Below are 23443 nucleotides of genomic sequence, written 5' to 3'. Positions count from 1 at the left end.
CGCACTATTAGTCCAAAATTACGCGCGGGATTTTTGAAAAATCGGGAAAACTAACAAGGTCTACGTTAAGCGAGAGGCGTGCACAAATGGTGTAAAATAGGGAGAGTTGGCAGATGTGCAGTTCTGCTCCTCAACACTGTTTTTTTTTCTATTTGTTTTACGTCGCACCGACACAGATATGTCTTATGGCGACGATGGGACAGGAAAGGCCTGGGAATGGGAAGGAAGCGTCCGTGGCCTTAGTTAAGGCACAGCCCCAGTATTTGCCTGGTGTGAAAATGGGAAACCATGGAAAACCATTTTCAGGGCTGTCGACAGTGGGGTTCGAACCCACTATCTCCCGAATACTGGCCGCACTTAAGCGACTGCAGCTATCGAGCTCGGTCCTCAACACTGTACCGTGTCACACTCGTTCTTCACACATGGAGGTGGTCAACCTTGTCATAAAGTGTGGAAAAACAATGACAAGGAAACTTGATAGTGGAATGTCCTCAGCACGAGTACGGAGAAGGTGTGATGTAATGAGTAATAAAAGTTGTAAAAATAGCTGCTCTGTCGAGTACAAGGAAGGGAAGACAAGACTGAAAATAGCGAGCGAAGACTTGTCTGCAGCTCTGTAGCTGATAGCGGAAAAGGTACATAATATGCCACTGATTACTACCAAACTTGCTGTGTTCTGTTTGTAATTTACTTGGCGTGCTCCGTTCACCGGAAGGACGTGGGTTGGATTCCCCGTCAGGAAGTAGAAAAATTTAAGAATCGAGATTTCCATTTTCGGACTACATGGTCCTGAGGTTCACTCAGCCTACACCGAAAATGAGTACCAGGTTAATTTCTGAGGACAAAGGTGGCCGGGCGTAGAGATAATCACTCTTCCCCACCAAGTGTCGAGGTTACGGATAGTGGAAGCTTTTACCTTCCACCTCTCCAAGGGCCTTCAATGGCCTGTACGGAGATGACTTTGGTTGTATCTATTGTCCTTATTTTGTATGCTGAGCTTTCTTTCTTCACTATGTGTTCTCCAAATCTGTTATTTAGCGTAGTTACTTTGTAATAGAATAGTAGCCTCCTGCCATACAAAATAAATAAATATTTTAAATATACACTGACTGACAGAGCAAATGCAACACCAAGAAGGAGTGGTCAGAACTTTATGTCAATTGCAGGGTAGACTGACGTCACTGAGGTATGCTCATGATGTGAAATGCGCCGCTGTGCTGCGCACGTAGCGAACGATAAATGGGACACGGCGTTGTCGAATGGCCCACTTCGTACCGTGATTTCTCAGCCGACAGTCATTGTAGAACGTGTTGTCGTGTGCCACAGGACACGTGTATAGCTAAGAATGCCAGGCCGCCGTCAACGGAGGCATTTCCAGCAGACAGACGACATTACGAGGGGTATGGTGATCGGGCTGAGAAGGGCAGGTTGGTCGCTTCGTCAAATCGCAGCCGATACCCACAGGGATGTGTCCACGGTGCAGCGCCTGTGGCGAAGATGGTTGGCGCAGGGACATGTGGCACGTGCGAGGGGTCGAGGCGCAGCCCGAGTGACGTCAGCACGCGAGGATCGGCGCATCCGCCGCCAAGCGGTGGCAGCCCCGCACGGCACGTCAACCGCCATTCTTCAGCATGTGCAAGACACCCTGGCTGTTCCAATATCGACCAGAACAATTTCCCGTCGATTGGTTGAAGGAGGCCTGCACTCCCGACGTCCGCTCAGAAGACTACCATTGACTCCACAGCATAGACGTGCACGCCTGGCATGGTGCCGGGCTAGAGCGACTTGGATGAGGGAATGGCGGAACGTCGTGTTCTCCGATGAGTGACGCTTCTGTTCTGTCAGTGATAGTCACCGCAGACGAGTGTGGCGTCGGCGTGGAGAAAGGTCAAATCCGGCAGTAACTGTGGAGCGCCCTACCGCTAGACAACGCGGCATCATGGTTTGGGGCGCTATTGCGTATGATTCCACGTCACCTCTAGTGCGTATTCAAGGCACGTTAAATGCCCACCGCTACGTGCAGCATGTGCTGCGGCCGGTGGCACTCCCGTACCTTCAGGGGCTGCCCAATGCTCTGTTTCAGCAGGATAATGCCCGCCCACACACTGCTCGCATCTCCCAACAGGCTTTACGAGGTGTACAGATGCTTCCGTGGCCAGCGTACTCTCCGGATCTCTCACCAATCGAACACGTGTGGGATCTCATTGGACGCCGTTTGCAAACTCTGCCCCAGCCTCGTACGGACCACCAACTGTGGCAAATGGTTGACAGAGAATGGAGAACCATCCCTCAGGACACCATCCGCACTCTTATTGACTCTGTACCTCGACGTGTTTCTGCGTGCATCGCTGCTCACGGTGGTCCTACATCCTACTGAGTCGATGCCGTGCGCATTGTGTAACCTGCATATCGGTTTGAAATAAACATCAATTATTCGTCCGTGCCGTCTCTGTTTTTTCCCCAACTTTCATCCCTTTCGAACCACTTCTCCTTGGTGTTGCAATTGCTCTGTCAGTCAGTGTATATATTATCATTATCCTGAAATTTACGAGGTTAAGTGTAAGGTAGAGTCACGAGCCGTCCGTACTTCACGACTGCTAAAGTCGAAGATAAATAAATAAATAAATAGTTACCGAGCAGTGGGGGAAATGTGAAGTAATTTTTTTTATATATATAGATTTATTTACTGATGTATTTATTTATCTAGGTGCCTGCTAACCGTTTGTTTGACCTCGTTAAACTGCTTCTTGTTCTCCTACCCAAATCCCACAATCAACGAAGCTGTTTGGAAGAGAGAATGAAGGAAGGAAACTTTAAGTACAGACGAATGGAGGAATGCAGGTAAATTTGTGAAGCCCCGCATCACGAGTCTTCCTCCTTGTTTGTCATTCAGATGTAATTAACTGCTCTGGAAACATTTCCAGGTTCTGGTAGATGGATGAGAACAATCCGTCTGTATCCCACGGTCCTATGTTCAACAGTGCATTGCTCTTACCTCAGGTGTTCGTGAGTCTCACAACACGAATGTGACGACCACTGGATAATTTAAACGAATGAATACAGAATATCCCTTTTTCTCAGTCACAGATAACCGGAGAGAGAGAGGGAGAATGAGGACGGCATTTTTAAACCATACGTTTTATACGGATTACACACTGGAATTCACCAGTGAGGTTTCCTTCGACAATGAAGGTCCGTCAGATCGATTCCCCGCCATGTCAGAGTTTTACCTTCACTGGTTAATTTATCTAGCTCGGGGACTGGGTAGAATTCATCCTCACAGACGCGCAGATCGCCCGAGAAAGTTCAGCAAGCGTTTAGAAACGTCATCTAGTTGAGACGTTCGTTACTAGTTAAGATAATGGCTTGCACCAGAACTTCTAGATGTCACATCTTATTACACTGCTTTGGAAAAAGAAAAGTGACCATTTTGTACTATTCCGCGGACCGTCCAGCGAAGAAACTGCGACCCTCCACGGCGTCACGGCTCTATCTCTAGGAGTTAGGAGCCATTCATTACACAGCCCTCTGTATTAACAAAAATCCTTATCCTCGGAGATGTCGAAAGACATGAAGTGAAGATGATAGAGAGAAAGCACAAATCTCGTGTACTTAGTCGACAGTAGATCTACATAAATGACCGTCCGAGCAGCACGCAAGTTCCAATGAGACTGTTACATACCATAGTCTAAGATGGTAACTGTCGAAGGTAAACGTCGCCTTACGGATGACTCAGTGTAAAAAACTATCACGTTTTCTCACTATGACCACACAGGGAAAGACAAAAACATCTGCACATAATATCACGTTCCAGACACCATTAAACTGAACATAAAAGTTGAAATCTCTCGAGGAAAGATTGATTTTTTTCCCCCACTATTGAAACACCTTTCTGCTATAATGTTGCACTTAAGGAGAAAAACAGTTCGTTTGGAATAGCTCGTAAAGTCCATTAGAAACTGAGTAACGAGATGGTCATTTCTTGTTTTTATCGTCCGTCTCCAGTGCCAGGGATGTACACGTACTTGATGAATATGACTAACACTTCAGTAGCTACTTTTCGTAGACTTTTACTTATAAAGCGCCTCTGATGGGTTGAACTCCGGTTCGCTTCTTTGATTGGTTGTAATTTCAATTTTCTGAACTTCCCTGCACGTGTCACGGCCGCCTCGATCATGCATCCTTTGGCTGGTGTGTCAAACTTATTCATAATAATAAAATAGTCAATTTAAAACGCAGGCTGATCCAAAAGTCTTAACATTTCACGGAATACTGGAGGTAGAGAGGTACACGTGATTGGCATGCCGTGGGGACGAACAGATGGCGCTTCATTCGATACACAAGCAATAATTAGCATAATGATCGAGGTTTACCAAAAACCATGTTCTTTAAAACACATGCTCAACATACAGTATCTGCCGCCATTCATCAACAATACATGTAGCCGAGGGTCAACGTTGTGAACAGCTCTGTACAGCGTTACCGTAGGTATAGTCTTTTTGCATCCCTAATGAGGTCGAACGATCGCGATAGACTTGCGACTTCAGGTAATCACACGGACTGAGGTCGGGGAGGCCGCGATTGCAGGCGCATCTCATGCGCCATCTGTTGGCCTGTTGGTCCACTCGTCGTTGGTGTCAATAAACCCCATGTCATGTCAGGCACGTGTTGCTGTACTTTATGTTGGTGTCAATAAAACCCCATGTCATGTCAGGCACGTGTTGCTGTACTTTATGTTGGTGTCAATAAAACCCCATGTCATGTCAGGCACGTGTTGCTGTACTTTATGTTGGTGTCAATAAAACCCCATGTCATGTCAGGCACGTGTTGCTGTACTTTATGTTGGTGTCAATAAACCCCATGTCATGTCAGGCACGTGTTGCTGTACTTTATGTTGGTGTCAATAAAACCCCATGTCATGTCAGGCACGTGTTGCTGTACTTTATGTTGGTGTCAATAAAAGCCCATGTCATGCCAATCACGTGTTGCTGTACTTTATGTTGGTGTCAATAAAACCCCATGTCATGTCAGGCACGTGTTGCTGTACTTTATGTTGGTGTCAATAAACCCCATGTCATGTCAGGCACGTGTTGCTGTACTTTATGTTGGTGTCAATAAAACCCCATGTCATGCCAATCACGTGTGTCAATTACCTCTCTATTCCGTGAAGTATTGCCTTGGCAAATGTTGACGGACTTTCGCGTCAACTTGTGAGTAAAATAGTCATAGCATGGAATACATAATAGAATAGTGTATGCAACCGCCATTAAAGTGAACACTCTCAAAGTAAAACATCAGTTTTCCAGGCTGTTGCATAATCACGTGGCCTATTTCCTTCCATAAGGTCTCAGCATTTACCTTCTCTCTGCGACTGGCTTGAAATAAAAACAGAGAAACAAATATGAACTAAGAAGAGCAGGTCAGAAACAGCCTCCCTTAATGAAACTATGTAATTCTTGCCCCGTTCTTCTACGGATATGAAGCGAAATGCCCTTCCTGAAGCCAACCTCATTAGAGGAGTTAATGATGTGATATATGACAGTAAGAGACCCGCTGTCGGCCTGTCGAATAGCACCAAGGGGTCTGCCCATCCAACGGGCGAATCACCATCAACTATCAAGGTATTTTTCGAACACTTAAGTAAGCAAATGTGCCTAAATGGTTGCAAGATACCCCATGTTCAGCACTTGAGTGTTCACTAACCATTTGAATGTGTTCAGTAATTCTACATCACTAGACAGTTAAGAAGTTCAATTATAAGTGCTCAATTCTAAATTACTGTATTGAGTTATCAAAACTCGATTGCAATGGGACCTTGCCACTCATTCAAAAACTAAAGTTTTTAAAATAACTCACTGAACTCGGGGTGTGGACAGAAAGAAAGATAGATAGAAAGAAGATAGAAAGAAAGAAAGAAAGAAAGAAAGAAAGAAAGAAAGAAAGAAAGAAAGAAGAATTCAACAGATGTTGCTCTGTGGGCATCCACAGTGTCCTTTTCATTTCTTGGTGCATGCATTCAGTTGAGAAATTACACTACTTCGCCCTTCTTGAGGAGTGAAATAGGTTTGTGGCAGTCTGTGTGACAAGTGTCATGGAGTCGTAATAGTATTAGCTCGGGGACTTTGTTGTCTCATTGCGCACCTCTATTCACACTGCAGACCATCACAGAAACATACATCCTCGCGTCCGTCTGAGCGACATAGCTAACTTCCGCTAGCTCATCTGGGTGTCGGAAAAAGGGCGGCGGAAGGAAAAGAAAAAGAAGCCAACGACGGTGGAAGTAGCCGTGTTCGGTCCCGTATTTCAAGATGCTCAGAGCCTCGTGTCGGCAGATTCCCGCCCATCGGCTGTTTCGAAAGGCATAAAAGTAGTGAATAGGGCGTGAAATTATTGCGATACAGCCAGCCTTCCGTACACCTTTCTTTACATTCCCACCAGAAATTTTCCAACCTTTGCCTCCTGTGTTGGTCTCCCCCTGACGTCTTTCGCGGTTCATAAGTTTTCCAGAACTTCCCCTCAACTTCACTTCTGTGGTGAAATCCGCCTGCTGTTATACATACTTGCTTTATTTGCATCTCCCTCAGCCAGAGGAGACGGGTTTTCCATTTCTCCTGAAGCGCAGGTATCTTAAAAGCCAAGTTGCAGGGAGGAATTCAATTGGGTGGAAACGTAGTAAGCAGTGTGGCCTATGCTGACGACTTTGTCTTAATGGTAGATTGTGCCGAAAGCCTACAGTTGAAAATACGTGCAATGAGTATGGCATGAAAATTAGCTTTTCCAAGACTAAGTTGATGACAGTATGTAATAAATTCAACAGAACTGAATGTCAGATTGGTGATACAAAGCTTCAACAGGTAGATAATTTCAAGTACTTAGGATGTGTGTTCTCCCAGGATGGTAATAAAGTAAGTGAGATTGAATCAAGGTGTAGTAAAGCTAATGCAATGAGCTCGCAGCTGCGATCAACAGTATTCTGTTAGAAGGGAGTCAGCTCCCGAAATAAAGTATCCTTACATCGGTCTGTTTTCAGACCAACTTTGCTTTATGGGAGTGAAAGCTGGGTGGACTCAGGATATGTTATTCATAAGTTAGAAGTAACAGGTAAGAAAGTAGCGAGAATGGTTGCTGGTACACACAGGTGGGAACAATGGCAGGAGGGTACTCGAAATGAAGAGATAAGTTAGGAATGAACTCGATGGATGAAACTGTACGCGTAACCTGGTTTCGGTGGTGGGGTCATGTGAGGCGAATGGAGGAGGATAGGTTACCTAGGAGAACAATGGACTCCGTTATGGAGGGTAAGAAGTAGAGGGAGACCAAGACGACGATGGTTAAACCCAGTTTCTAACAATTTAAAACCGAACCAGTAGGCCGTGCGGTTAGCTGTGAGCTTGCATTCGGGAGATAATGGGTTCGAACCTCACTGTCAGCAGCCTTGAAGATGTCTTTCCGTGGTTTACCCATTTTTACGCCAGGTAAATGCTGGAACTGTACCTTAATTAAGGCCACGGCCGCTTCCTTCCCACTCCTAGCCCTTTTCTATCCCATCATCGTCGCCATAAGACCTATCCGTGTCGGTGCGACTTAAAGCCAATTGTAAAAAAAAAAAAAAAAAAAAAAAAAAGGATAAAAGGTACAGAACTACAGTAGTGGCGATGGTTAGTAAATTCACAGAAGCTTGCAGACTGAACGCTGAAAGGTGTAACGGTCTATAATGAAGATGTACATGAACAGACGAATCACTACAAACCAAATGTTAAAAGCCGTAATGTAAATGTAAAACTCTTTCAAAATGGTTGTGCTTTCTGAAGAATGCAGTGAGAACCATAGTTCCCCAAAGAAGGAATTTAAAAAAGAAGACAAATATATGAGCACTTCATCTTCCTTCCTCTGGTTGACTAGACCTGTCACGCGTCAGCTGATTTATCATTTACCTCAACGCGCAGGCATCCCAACAACTCAGCTGGCGCAGGTAAGAAGAAGACTGATGAAGACGTACATGCCAAATAGTAAGAGACTTTTTAGACCACAACGATAATATCAGTCTCCTCTCTTCTCATTATCACTGTATCTCTGGCTCTGAACTACTCAAAACAAGTCCCCAGGAATGTCATTCGCCTCTATCAGAAAAAGCAAAGAAATGTTAAATGGTTCAAGTGATAAAAACAAACAAAACTGCATTGTTTCACGTCTTTAACAAACCATTAGCAGGAACATCTGTACGACAGAAGAACACAAATGTTAATAGACACAGCAAGTACAAGTATAGAGTAACAAATTAGAGGCGAAATGAATGGAATTAATGTATCTCATTAAGGAAGATCACCCGGTATTAAATACTCAAAATAATGTTAGTGAAAGTTAGCAGTAAGTGGACCTGAAGCTAAAGAACGTTATCCCAGACAGCATGAGGACGGAAATGTAGAAAGGTAATAAATAATGTTATTGGCTTTACGTCCCACTAACTATTTTTACGGATTTCGAAGACGCCGAGGTGCATGAATTTAGTCCTGCAGGAGTTCTTTTACGTGCCAGTAAATCTACCGACACGAGGTTGACGTATTTGAACACCTTCAGATATCACCCGACTGAGCCAGGATCGAACCTGCCAAGTCAGGGTCAGAAGTGGTGGTGATTAATGTTTTAAGATGAAGTACAATTTCGGAACCATCCTCTATGTAACACTACGAAAAATGAAGGTATCGGCGAAAGGAAGATGAGGGCCACGAAGTGAGACTCCCTAGGCCTCGAGTGGGGTCGGATAGGATAGAGCCTAGCACAAGTAAGTGGAAGCAATGCCAGACTCAGCTGAGGGCCCCATGGTCGCCAACCCTCGCTACCACCAGGTAGGGTATACCGCCCAGGGGTCAGAAGGCTAGCGCCTGAGGGACTCAGCCGGGCAGACGTACAAACTAGTTTGGCATGTGCGTTCACTCAGGATAGAAGTATACGCAGTGAAATTGAATAAAGGAGGAACAAAGGTAGACTAATGCACTGAGCTCGCAGTTGCGATCAAAAAGTCAGTTGTACGGGAGTGAATGCTGAGTGAACTCTTCACACCTTCTAGGTAACTGACATGAAGATCGTGGAGGTAATGAAGGCCATGTTAGGATGCAGCGGTGATGTGGGGGGCGAATGATGAAGTAATTCTAAAGGAGAGTGAAACCAAAAGAAGGCACGGAGCTAGTAGCAAACAGAGTACTATGAAGCAGTTAATCCACAGAGGTTTGCAGACTGGACTTTGAAACATGTAACAGTTTACAATGAAGACAATGCAATCATGGCAACAAAGATCTTTGATTCAATGTAAGCAGGCACATAATACACTTAATTATGACAAAAATGTACAACCGAATACGTTTTATTGACATGTTTGATCTCATCGATCCTCACTGTAATTCAAGCGTGACAAAACTGTACAAAACATTCAGCATAAAACATACGCAGGAAAAAATCAAGGTACAAATATAAAAACTAAAACAACTAATGGGAAAGAAACGTTGAACCTGCCTAAGACACAGTCTAGTAATGTTTACAACATTCTGGTTAATTTTGAAGCTAAAAAGATTTATGTGAATCTTGACAAGTGTTTTCTTTTTTAATTACACACTCAGCGCTTAAGAAGCAGACACGTTTTTGTTTGCTGTAGGTAAAATTCTCAACCAAATGGAAAGAAAATAGCATTTCAGGCAAACACAACTTCGCGGTAGGACAGATTATGTTGTTGAACGTAAGGAAGTTTTTTTTTTTGCTATTTGCTTTACGTCGCACCGACACAGACATGTCTTATGGTGACGATGGGACAGGAAAGGTCTAGGAGTAGGAAGGAAGCGGCCGTGGCCTTAATTAAGGTACAGCCTCAGCATTTGCTTGTGTGAAAATGGGAAACCACGGAAAACCATCTTCAGGGCTGCCGACAGTGGGGTTCGAACCCACTATCTCCCGGATGCAAGCTCACAGCTGCGCGACCCTAACCGCACGGCCAACTCGCCCGGTGCGAGAAAATGAATTGGTTTCTTTTCCATTGGGCAGAGTAAAACATCCATTTGAAAACATATTTAGATATGAACAAAAACAGAAAACAACTTTCGTTTTATACACGGCCCAGGAAACTGACGAACGAACTCCCACAAGGGTTACTTACATCTGCCACTGAGCTATGCTATCCTACTTCCACCCCTGGAGAAAAATGAAATGGCGTATGGCTTTTAGTGCCGGGAGTGTCCGAGGACATGTTCGGCTCGCATGATGCAGGTCTTTCGATCTGACTCCCGTAGGCGACCTGCGCGTCGTCATGAGGATGAAATGATGATGAAGACGACACATACACCTAGCCCTCGAGCCGGCGAAATTAACCAATGATGGTTAAAATTCCCGACCCTACCGGGAATCGAGCCCGGGACCCCTCTGACCAAAGGCCAGCACGCTAACCATATAGCTATGGAGCCGGACACCCCTGGAGATTACAACATAGAGACGGAATCTGATCATTTCCACCTCAATAATAAGCTGCGAGTGTAGCTTTATGTCACACTCCTTAACCCTTTCAGTCCAGGTGTACAGTATACTGTACATCAAATTCATTAGCTTATAGCACCAAGAATTATTAGTGAATAGAGGAGTTCTCTATCTTTCTAGAGACTTCTATGCTTTGTCTTTGTTTCTCATTTGGTTGAAGTGACATATACTAACACATTAGTGAATTATGAAGAAAAACAACAAACATGGCAGACAAGCATGCTGTTAGTGGAGGTAAGTGGGAAAATTTTATTCTTTATTTTTAACATTTTATTCTGTTTAGGGTAAAGTTCTGTTTGGGGGTTAAAGATAAAGGTTTGAATAGAATATGCATACTAATTATAGTTAGTCTTTCATATCCCTTGACTCATAACATCCATGTATATTAGCATGTACAGTATACTGTACATGGGGTCTCAAGTGTTGCAAATAGTGTGACTGAGTTCATTATATTTCACAAAGTTTTATTTATATACCTGGTAGTTTCTAGTAATATAGAAGAAGATTAAGTGTTGTATACTCTAGATTGTCTCTTAGAAATGTAAAAAGAAACTTTGTTTTTGTTCTCTGAGTTCCCTAAAATATATTTTTGTTGAAATTCAGGCACATCAAGGATGAAAATGAACCCAAGCGACGTTGATATGATTTTGAAGTTGTTGGAGAATGGAGATGTGTCTGATGTGGAGGAACTAGCCAGTGATGATGAGGATGAACCACAAACCAGCCACAAATACAGCGCATTGGTACGTTATCACATTCAATATTATTACACATTATGAAACTCCAGTACTCTTATGGCAAACTGAGTTGCCAATATTTTTAGCTAATAATTATTAAAATATAGCTTTATTTTGCGATATGTTTCAGGAGCTGATGTTGAGATGATATCTGTAAGCAGCCCAACCGAGGCAAGTGGCAATGGATATACTATTGGTACTTCTGGAGATGCTGAACTTTCTGTTGAAGATATTTTCCTGACACAGAGGCCTGATATTCTGCTCCCATAACAATGTGCAAACCAAATAACACTTTAATTACTTTCATCAGGTTTGATTGGCTTGTATGTCACGTCTTTCTGAAGTGCATAAGTATTTGTTTTCTCTGAGTGATGGAGTACAGCCAAATGCTAGAAATGCTCGGTTGGCACAGAAGGAGATAATGGATTTGTTAGATTTCAGGCTTAGGGTAGCTGAAGCTTTTGTGAAGGTTGATAACCAATTCAAGTGTATCAAAAGAGGAAGGCTATCTACAAGCCCTGTAAGATCACCTTCAACTAATAAAAACAAACAACTGAGACGAGACCACAGAGGGAAGTGCGGACGGATAGTGTTGATCACTTACCAGAGCATGATGGCAATAAAGAACCTACTCGATGCAAGAAGATTAATTGCACCCAGTGATCACACATTATGGAGTACATCTTTGTATAAATAGGAACAGGAACTGCTTTGCAGCATTTCATAAGCAATGAAATGAATGTGAATTTTTATGAAGCATTTCTTTGTCGGTAACATGTGAACAAAATATAAATATTTGTAAATAATTATCTGTAAACAATGAAAATATCTCAAAAATAGATAATTTCAGTTCTATAGGAATGTATGTCTTACCATTTAGTACAGTAGAAACATTGTATACCTCCAAATCCTGTCCTAAGAAGGTTGCCATCCCAAGGTAAAAGTTTAGAATTCAGCAACACTTGATACCAAATGTACAGTATGCTGTACATGATATATTTTTGTAACGGGAGGTCTCTCATCAACCAAATTTTGTAAGTACACCCCCAGTATGACCTAAAATCAAAATCCATTCAGAAATAATTTTTCTTTCTAAACAGAAAAAATCAGGACTGAAGGGGTTAAATACAATCCTTATTATCTTAAGTATCTCGGATCAAAGTTGAGAAAAAAACTCTACAGACACGCTGCTACGTTCTCGTCAACTCAGACAGAGCGAGCTGCTACGGGACACAGCGCGTTCGAAGATGGTTGTCAGGCCATGGCCGTTTCCTTCCCAGTCCTAGTACGTGGTGGCCAGCCAGCCAGTGTCAAAGCCACTGACTGCAGACAGCAGTAGAACTTGGACATCTCTGACAAGACATCGGTGAGGCTAAAAAATTTCCAGGTTGCGACTCTTGGCGCATACCGCGGCCTCAGCCTGTTTGATTCCTGTGGCAATGGATGCTGAAAGACAGCGTCATGCAAAAGGTACAACTCACAGAAACCTAAACTTAACATGGACTGGATATCAGCTACTTTAAAAATTAAGATATAACACCACGAAACAATAGCATTATTACGAAATAAGCTATTTTGGTAACAAGCACAACAAATTCCAAAATACGAAAATGTTTCGAATGGCTTAGTTGGTAGAACACTGGTTTTCTGAATGATGGCGGTTTTAATCACAGCCCAGACCGGTAGTAGGTGTTCTAATGTGTGGTTTATCTTTAGATTTACCCGAGTGAAAAAGGATTCTTGCGCGACAAATCTTTCGGCACTTCAGCGTCTCCGAACACCGCGAAAAGCTAATGATCATGAATATACATTTCAAGAAATGAAGCTCAAATATTCATAACGATAGCTGCAGCATCTTTGGCGATCAAGGCCTATCGTAACGACTAATGTAACGTCACTTTCGTAACACACTTTGTCGCGTTACACTGATGTTTGGATGAACCCCACCCATAGGACATATTCATGTCAAAATAGCCAGTAGGACGAAAATCCAATATCATTTAATTTTCTTTATTGTTCTCTTCGCATTCCGCAAAATATGTTGAAAAATCACCGTACCTCGCGTATATAGACAGGTCTACCTGATTCAGAGGTGCATAATTTACAACGTGTTCTCTAAGAACTATGTATTTTGAGAAAAATACGTATATGAGTGAAATCTTTACAGCATACCTGTCAATCATACCCATTACGAGATAATAATAGGCCTAACAATAATTTTGATCAGGAAAGAAGTGAGAAACAACAACGAAAGATCATAAGATCTGAACAGAGTTAAGTACCGGTACTATAAGTGCGCCATCTTGCTTGACACTGAAATGTATTACTCAATCTCTCTTACATTCTCTTTGCTTCAGATCTAAAATTCACAAAGGGTAAGCTGACCAAGATGCCAAACCGAAGGAAACAATTTGGACCACGGAGAGAAAAGAAGCCCACAACAAAAGAAGTGTGAACAAAGTAAATGGGCTTACTTCGCACAGTCGTAAATCGCAACTAATAACTTAATTTTAGATTAACAATAAAACATGAACGAGTGTAATTTGAAGGCTTTCGGGTTCGCTATTGAGGGATAATAGGTTATTAATAAATTAGACGCTGTAGTTGAAGGTATTCTGCACACGAACATCCGCTGTGACTGATGCAGCAGACAACAGTTATAATGAAAGATGAAATTAATTTTGCTGCTCTTATAAGGGCATTTAAAAGCAGCATGACTTTACAACTGAGACGTCAGAACTACCCTCCTCTTCATCATTACAGTTCTACTACATTATCTGAGAACAGAGCGTACAATATATCTACATTCAAGTAAAATGATTTTGTGTTATCATGCCACGCTTCAAAATTAAGTATTTTTTTGGAATAGTTTCTTTTAGAGGTTTGGAGCTATCCCTAGAGGTTATGCGAACGAATCCGATCCAGTAAATGTCACTGTAATATTTGCCCCAAATAGAAGATAGTAATTGCTTTCACTCAAATAAACTGTAAAATCTGCTGTAAATTGAGAAATACCGTCGTATATGTATACGTACTTACGGGCTGTAGACAGGACTATCTTATGTTGCATTCCGCTGCTCGTGCCGTATTTTGTTTCTTTCTTGAGATTCAGGGCTAGCACCAACGAATGGGAGTGCTATGTCTGTGAATTCTCAATATCTTTGTCCATATGACTAGTGCGGGCAGTTCAAACAGCAAAATCCCTGGACCAATAATCACTATTTTGTTGAAAGAAAAATAGCATGATGCCTGGACCAACAATAATGAATGAGTTTGGGCACAAAATGAATGAGCAATATGAAGAAAACGACACCTAATTAATTCAAACAACTTCAGTGAGCAAAGACATCACACACGAAAGTGTTAAATAAAACACATACGGAAGCGCTGCGACGTAGCGGAAAAAATAGTTGTAAGGTAATAAGTAAAGTATATATCCATATTATTCTCTACAAGTAAAATGTTTCATACTTTTTCTTAATTTACCGCAGATTTTACACTTTCTTTGAGTAAAAGCAATTATTATCTTGCATTTAGGACAAATAATACAGTGACATTTCGTGGATCGAATTTGTTCACGTAACCATCGCCAGATAATTTCACTTGGCTACACAGTCAACGAATTAGCTACTGGAGGATGCTCTGAAGATATATTTTTTTCCGCTATGCTGTCAACCATAACAAATTTCACTTTTAACTTCATTGTCACACACAAAAAAAGACATTTTTTTCAAAATATACCGGTATCATACTTTATCTGTTGAACCATACGATTTTAACAGTACTTTAATAATAATTCAGTACATAAGACGAACCAGTAAACTTAGGAAAATATAGAAACTCTAGAAACTAAAGAAATATCTCGTAGTTTATTCCTTCAGAATTTAGATGAAGGAAATTCAAAATTTTAATCAAGTATACCAGTTGTATATTCAATACAATCTAATCTGTGAAAGTCTACGGCACCTCTCGAGAAAAGACGCGATGAACAGTACTTAGACAGTAAATAAAGGAATGACCGTGGTTACTTTGCCTGCGGGAGCCTAGGCTGTCCAAAATGAAATTCCCAATACCATCTGAATACTGTACATCCTTCAACTCCGCTGTCATCATAAACAGAAAGACCAACGTTATTCACTATGCTTCTGCGCCTACAAACACTTTCCGACGACACCAGATTTCTTCCTGACAAACTTAGCCATCCAGTGATCTTTCTCTTTCTTCGAAAAACGACGCTCGTGTTTCAACCCTTACACAATACAACAATTAATACAGAAGAGCGGTATGAAGACGAAGACCTCAAAGACAAAATACATGATCATATCGCAGACAACGAAGAATGCGTATATGAAGAGTAGAACAGGTGTTGTGTTACTTGTGGTCAGAAAATTCCTACGTCGAGTAAAATAAAGCCTACGCAGAAGAAGACTTCCTTTGTGGGACCACACTTTGCGTCATTCCCAGATACAGTAATGACAACTACTGACGGCATTCTTTAGACAGATCTTAACAAGACATCGATGCAAGTAGCTATGTAGACCAATGATCGTGAGACCCGCCTCTAGACTGAATACCTGATGATGCCGAACTGCTTAAACTGACTGCAATCTGCCACATCTCACACTGCAGTTTGGTAAATAGCAATATGAGCGCTAAACTCGTGGGAAGTGCCACTAATCGCTAATATAATGTGCAATCGATACGTTTGGTTTAAATTTACAGGTAACAAAAGCACTAGTATTGTTTGTTAAGTACACTAAGGCTCATAAATCTTTTTACTACTTGCTAGTATGCTAGGTTATTACTGTGCTGTATGTAAATGCCACAGATCTCATTAAACGACTTTTTAAATCTTGTGATTTACGACTTGTTCCCCTTTACAATTCCAATTTACACGCCCAAGCCCTCCCGACACCCCTGAAGATTGTCGCCAGGTCTTGGCTTTGTGTAGCTCATAAAACAGTCATTTCAGCGAGGCCAGTCTAGGTTACTGACCGCAGTTCAGCTTTCTGAAACTACTTGCGCCCTCTACTTAAAAAGTCTAGTATTTAAGAAAGTTTCAATTATATTTCACATTAGTTAACCGGTTTGCCAAAAGTATGTAGAGGACAGAATACAATAAGTTCAAAAACGTTTACCACATTGACTGAGGCACGAACACACTTGTTGATACAATCCCCACCCATTCTTAACCAATAACATGTACAAGGTAAGAATTGCTGTAATACACACAGTACTAACAGAGAATGTAACGGTGTTCACTTATACGTTTTATTTTCCAGTATTTCTTTATCTTGCATTAGTTTCGATCTAGGGTTTTGAGGGCGAATGTCCGCTCTCCGGGTAAGTAACAAGTTAAAAACAGAAGCCAAATCTCTGGTTATGACGAGATTCGTTTCAGATACGAGACAAAGTTCATTTATGTTGAGACAGGCTCCATCAACAAAATTATCTGTTGACGTTAAACATAAGTGTTCTCGAGATCGGGTTCTCCGGCCAATTCCTAAACCCCGGGACGGTTCAGAAGACATCAGCGGTAGATCCGTTGATTAACCCATTTATTTCTGGCAAATATCACGAAGGAGTGCGGCGCAATGATTTCTAACAGAATGGAACTTGAATTAGTCAGAGCTGATTCGGATATGTCATGCATTTTGTCAAAAACCATCCCAAGATTCTGAGGGTAGTAGGAGGTTAATATCAAGTTGTAGCCAAATTATGAACATTGTAAGTCATGTTTGTTGCAATAATATTTTGTATTCAGGTTTAACATGAATTATTTGTTAACAAATGAGCATTTGATAGACGAGTTAAACTATTTATTTCCTTTATAACTTTTTTAAAATTCAAATCCCAGGTAGATTTGACGGGCTGGAATTCTTTAAATTTATCAATTTTTAATTTGAGAAAGTGACATTTCTAGTACTGATTTATCAGAAAAGGTCATTTGTAGTACTGATTCATTACAAAGTGATTTACCAGGTTTACATCAGAAAATATAATTATTTCGTATTTCAGATACCGACATCTAACCATGACGCCAATTTATTTATGTTTGAGAGATACGGCATTTCATTGTCCGAAGTTCATTCTAATTACCCTGGAAGAGGTGTAGTTATGGGGCTGGAACAACATTCCTACATTCTGTCGTCCCTTTGTGCATTATCGGTAGAGATAGTCTGAAGGGCGGAAAGAAGTGCATGTCGTTCGTTGTCGGACCTCTGGTGACACAACTGGTGTTCAGGTGGTGGTGTATAACTGGGCAACCACTCTTTAACCATGATCGTCGTGGCGTCACCGTGATTAGGCGGTTCGAGTCCCGTTGGTCGAAAATATTTTCACATTTCAGAATGCTGGCCGGCCGGCCAATCACTAGATTGCGTGCCAAAATCCTGCACAAGACGCGGTTGATGGTGATTCGTCCGTCGGATGGAGACCGGTTGGTGCCATTGGACAGGAGCACACCGGATTTCACCCTCTCCCTTCCTACTATCATATATCACGTCATTAATTTCATCTCATTTAACTCCTCTAAGGGCATCCAGTCGTAAAAACTCGCTACGAAGATTCGTTCCTTAATTAGTCGCACACGGTCTTAAAGACCGGGTACGAAATATAGACTTCAATCTCAAAAACATAAAAAATCAGCACACACTAATACAATCAATAGACTGCGAGTTCATGTTCACGGGTGCGCTCTTAACTTACATGCGGTTCCCATGGTTGGATTCTTTATCCACAAAGGTACTGTATATTTCTTTAGCAGGCTCCACGGAGTAGGGGTAGCGTGCGTTCCTCTGAGGACCCGGGTTCAATTCCCGGCCAGACCAGGGATATTTCCCTGGACCTGGGACTTGGATCAAAGGTTCACTCATCCTACGTGGTTACGTATGAGGAGCTATCTGACTGTGAGATGGCGTCTAGATGGCCAAGAATAACGGCTGAGAGGATTCATCACTCTGAACAGGCGGCACCTCGTAATCTGCAGGCCTTCAGACTGAGCAGCCGGTCGGCTTAGGACTGTTCGATTGTGTGTGGCCTGGTGCAGGTCATTCGAGTGGACCTGCGTGCCGATGGAGACGGCACACATGCACAGCCCCCGAACCATCGGAATTAACATTTTTATTGCTACTTGCTTTACGTCGCACAGACAAAGATAGGTTTTATGGCGACGATGGGATAGGAAAGGCGTAGGAGTGGGAAGGAAGCGGCCGTGAACTTTATTAAGGCACAGCCCCAGCATTTGCCTGGTGTGAAAATGGGAAGCCACGGAAAACCAGAGCTGCCGACAGTGGGGTTCGAACCCACTATCTCCCGGATACAAGCTCGCAGCACCGGAGTTAACCAGTGAAGGTTTTGAAATATAAAAGGGATACAATCCACTGTGCATAGTGTGTTTTTAATTCTTCACTGGTTGTCGTACTTATCTACCAGAAGAGCAAATGTAATGTCTGCGCACCTTTTCTGGATAGATTTACACCCTAGTGCTGAATTGGTCGACCTCGGCAATCTTCGAGATTCGTACTGTTAACCTTTGAAACACAAACTATGAATCGCTTATGCATCGCTGTACGACATCTGGCGTACACTTTACGTACTAGTACTGTTGTTATTTACACAGCAAAGCCAAACTATAGAATTCACTCTAGGAAAAAGATTCACATCGAGAAATGTTATATAATGTTATACAATGTGTGTGTGACACAGTTGTTGGCTTAAGATAACAAAAGTTTAGCAAAATTCATATCGATCGATCATATCGATTCAATTCAGATTTCATTTCCACTCAGTTGGCAGTACTACTGGAACCGGAATTGCTCCCTCCTTACTCCTCAAACCCGTACACAAATCTATCGAAAAAAAGTGCGCAGATAATACTTTCGACAGTTCACGTACTGCCGCTGCTTTGCTGGTTTTTGCCTGTCAGGAATGCTGGCACTTTCAGTTACCGATTGAAGCTCTAGAACTTGAACGTTAGGCAATACGAAACGTACTTACGCAAAAAAAAAAAAAAAAAAAAAAAAAAAAAAACCGGAAAAGAAAACACAGAATCACACTCGGCGATAACAGCCTCAACTAGCCGCACACGGAAGTTGTTGGTACAGTACTGCAATACACACACAAAAACATTCTCTAATTGAAAATAAGCAGCCCGAGTTATCAACAACGTGTGCAGGGAAACTGCTTATGTCTGCTGCATTCAAAGGTCATAAGAAGCAAAATATAACACACACGGTCCAACAGACCGTGAGCGACTAGCGATACCGTAGACAAACGGGATGAGGCTTTGAAACACACAGATACATTAAAGATCTCGAGTTGGGTTCTTTTGTATTCGATGTCTAGACCCAGAAAACTTGAGACATTTGTGTTAAAACATTAATTCCGTAAACCCACTGTTCAAAGAAGTATCTTTAAACGACAGGGGCTGATTTGAACCGAGCATCACGAAGTAACAAACAATTCAGTCAGTATGACTGGATCCTCAAAATGCACCCTCTTGCTTTACATCGCACCGACACAGTATAAATAATTTCGTATGGCTATTTCTAGCCGAGTGCAGCCCTTGTAAGGCAGACCCTCCGATGAGGGTGGGCGGCATCTGCCATGTGTAGGTAACTGCGTGTTATTGTGGTGGAGGATAGTGTTATGTGTGGTGTGTGAGTTGCAGGGATGTTGGGGACAGCACAAACACCCAGCCCCCGGGCCATTGGAATGAACCAATGAAGGTTAAAATCCCCGACCCGGCCGGGAATCGAACCCGGGACCCTCTGAACCGAAGGCCAGTACGCTGACCATTCAGCCAACGAGTCGGACACCGACACAGTTAAGGGGTAGGAAAGAAGGAAGCGGCCGTGGCAGGTAGAGGCAGTGAGCTCCACATATTATACACTTTTCTTGGAACAAAATGAAGCATCATCACATCAGAGGATCTTCTGCTAGCCTCTTCATGTTGCTATTGAACCACATGTCAGTTTCCCAGTACTTTACCTTCGATGATAGTTTGGAGAACAGAGTGTAACTGTATTCCGGATCCAAAACGGTCACCCTCATTGGAGGATGGACGAAGTATTTCTTTAATAAATCTCTCTCTCTTTGGGGTGGAGACGCAGATGAAGAATACACCCACGATATCCCCTGTCTGTCGTAAGAGGCGACTAAAAGGGGGCCCAGGACCTCTCAACTTGGGAGCGTGGGTTGGCGACCACGGGGCCCTTAGCTGAGTCCTGGCATTGCTTCTACTTGTGCCAGCCTCCTCATTTTCATCTATCCTGTCCGACCTCTCTTGGTCAACTCTTGTTCTTTTCCGACTCCCGACCGTAATAGAGCATTCGAGGCCTAGGCAGTGTCTCATTTTCACGCCCTCGTGGCCCTTTGTCTGTGCGGACTGCGGATTAGAATTCACCAGCGGTAACCTCTTCTATCTGTCGTAGAAGGCGACTAAAAAGGGAAAGCCGAGTGACTCCCGGGATAAGAAGTGCTACTCCACCACGCCAACGGCTTCTTACGAGGGCGGATGAGCACTGTCATTGGGATGGGAAACCGTCCCTAAAGGCGGAAGAACCTATAGGTCAATGTAGAAAGAAACGGGAAACTACTACATTAAAGATCGTAAGGATATCCTCATGTACAGCAGCCGTGCTGAATTGTGATGTTAGAGTTGATTCTAACTGATCATGGAAATCGGAAACCAAGATTCGGCAGGAGTGGGAACAACAGCGAAATGAAGAGCTACACACATGCGGGAAAAGTCATAATGAAGGTATCGGCAAAGAAAGCGTAGGGCCACGAAGGACACGCTGGGCCTACCAAAAGTGTTCACCAATCGGGTAGGAAAGGGAAATCTGGCAGATAAAGTAACAAGAAACTCAGCTAGGCCCTGAGATTAGACACTTGGTTTTACGTCCCTCCGACCATTTTTACGGAGACGCCGAAAAACCTAGTTAGCTACCGACAGACTGAGCCGGGATCGAACCCACGTACTTCTACCGCCATAGCCACTCGGCCCACTCCCCAGATGAGAGCCTAGTGATTTGTTCTACCAGCCCCACCCTGGCAAGACTTTTCCATTCGAAAATGATAAAGTACTGGCGTTCGTCATTGACAATTACGTTAAGTTGTAACAACACCGAGTTTTAGTTTTTATCGAACAAGGCTGAGGGAGGCAGTAAGGAAGGGAACCCATCAATCTATTGGCTTGGAAAAGAACCCGTTCACAATTTTGGAAAGTTGAAAGAGTTACAGAGTGAACGGATTATGTCCGCATGTTAATATGATGTCATTCAGTAGTACCGCGGTGTAGAATTATCCTTTCTAACTACATTACCAAATTCAACAAGGGTACTTTACTCATTCTTTTAATATGCATCTAATTTATTCACTCTCATTATCGCACGAAAACAGGTCCTGGCTGGATGTGAAGGTGTTTAAGCAGCAGACAGATGTCACGCAATTAACATTTTATGATATAGTGACTGCGCCAATTACCGCATTTCACGGCGAGTGAGCACGTGTGAGTTAAAGAGAGAGATAAAAAAGGACAGCCATACAATAACAACAAAACAACATCACGCGCTCCTCTCAGGTCCGCAAGCTCGTATCGGCATGAGCAACAAATGAACCAATAAAACCAAAGAGTGTTAATAAACAAGCACTGTTACTGTCATGTTCATTTTTTCTTCCCGTTCTTGTTCCAAACTGGGGACGAATTATGATCTTAATCTGCAGGCGCTATTGCAGTACGTTAACGGTAATCATTAAAAACTGCGGTCTATTTCAAAATACCCAATCGATACATTTTAAAGTGTAATTTACTTACGAATGGCAAGTTCAACACGCGTTGATTTGAAGTGACATGTCACCTTAAAATTATTACAGCAAAACGACGGTATGTACATGAGAAGAGGAGAAAATTTACTATACGTTTAAAAATACTCTCACAAATATATCGTGCCTAAATCCGAGTTTAGAAAAGCGCATAAATTAACACTGACATTAACTACACAGATGTATCTAGATATTTCTTTTAACACCTCGTATATTTCTCTTCCCAGCACGTGTAAACAACGACTTTTATTGTATAAATAACACAACAAGAATGATACAGACTGCTGTAACATATTGTCTCGCGATAACAGACATCCGTTTGTTTAGTTAATCGGAGCAGCTCGTCGATCTCTGAAAGCTACGGATATTATCGATCGTTACAATGTACTGGTATTTTAAAATTCATAACATTAAGTTCAATATAGCCTATTTCGTCCAACAGGGTTTCTAATTCGCAAGTTCCACTACCTGTGCAAAATAGTCATTGGAAGATAGAGAGAAGACCATCAAAACACACTACGAAATAAGGTGCTTCGTGTAAACATTAAAATATGGCCAAAGAAACCGGGGGATAGAACAAACAATTCATTCGCAACGAAGAATCATAATGGTTTGTATTCTATTACTACAAAACTTATCTAGTTATTTAAATTCTAAAAACATGTGTGTAGAAAATACTCACCAAGTAATCTCTTCACTTCTGACTGGCTGAGGTAGACGTTCAGATTAGCAGAACAGATGTCCACGACACAAGAACACGCTAAAGAAAGGATCAAAACAGAAATTATGCCTTTCAACCTGGGTTTACAATACTTCAGTCTATCTGACGTTTCTGTGGTGAGTTCCTCTTGACAATTTGCCATGTTCTGGACAGTATGCACGCTTCACACTAACATAATCACACACTACGATTAAAAAGGTATACAATTGAAGTACTAGCCGCGCTCTATACGTTTGTTTTCATCTGGTTATCAAACAAAACATTTGACGCGGCTGCCGCCAACTCTACAACGACCTGGAACTAACTGCCTCCATTGCCAGACTGAACTGGAAACTCGTTTGCTTGGAGCTGAAGGGGGAGCTGCTCGTTACGATCTTGGCCGAGGCGAGGGAACCGAACACAGCCGAATGCATTCTTCCTCTCTTTCAAGTGTTTTCCTTTGGATATTTGGTTGGTGCCTGCCTGCAGTCAATCTCTCACAGCCTCCCATGCACCAGATGCACTCAACTTAACTTCTCCTTGCACGTGTGATCAGTTTACTTTCTGTCGACGATAAAATAAACAATGCATATAGACGAGGAAACGTTCTATTTCCAGAAACGAACAACAACAATCCAGTTATCACCAACCAAGTCAGCTT

The 23443-nt window shown here is 42.4% G+C and overlaps 1 protein-coding gene across 1 annotated transcript in view; it reads right to left on the bottom strand.

Moving 5' to 3' along the window:
• Positions 1 to 23107, bottom strand: part of LOC136882377 (tyrosine-protein kinase Dnt) — a 322584-nt gene extending 299477 nt beyond the window's left edge. The window contains exon 1 of the mRNA XM_067155004.2: positions 22765 to 23107. Coding sequence (XP_067011105.2) covers positions 22765 to 22945 — 181 coding nt within the window. The 5' untranslated portion in view covers positions 22946 to 23107. The remainder of the gene's footprint in view (positions 1 to 22764) is intronic.
• Positions 23108 to 23443: the final 336 nt, after the last annotated feature.

This window comes from Anabrus simplex, chromosome 10 (assembly GCF_040414725.1).
Source record: "Anabrus simplex isolate iqAnaSimp1 chromosome 10, ASM4041472v1, whole genome shotgun sequence".
In the NCBI taxonomy this organism is placed as follows: Eukaryota; Metazoa; Arthropoda; class Insecta; order Orthoptera; family Tettigoniidae; genus Anabrus; species Anabrus simplex.
This window is presented reverse-complemented; position numbering and strand designations above follow the sequence as displayed.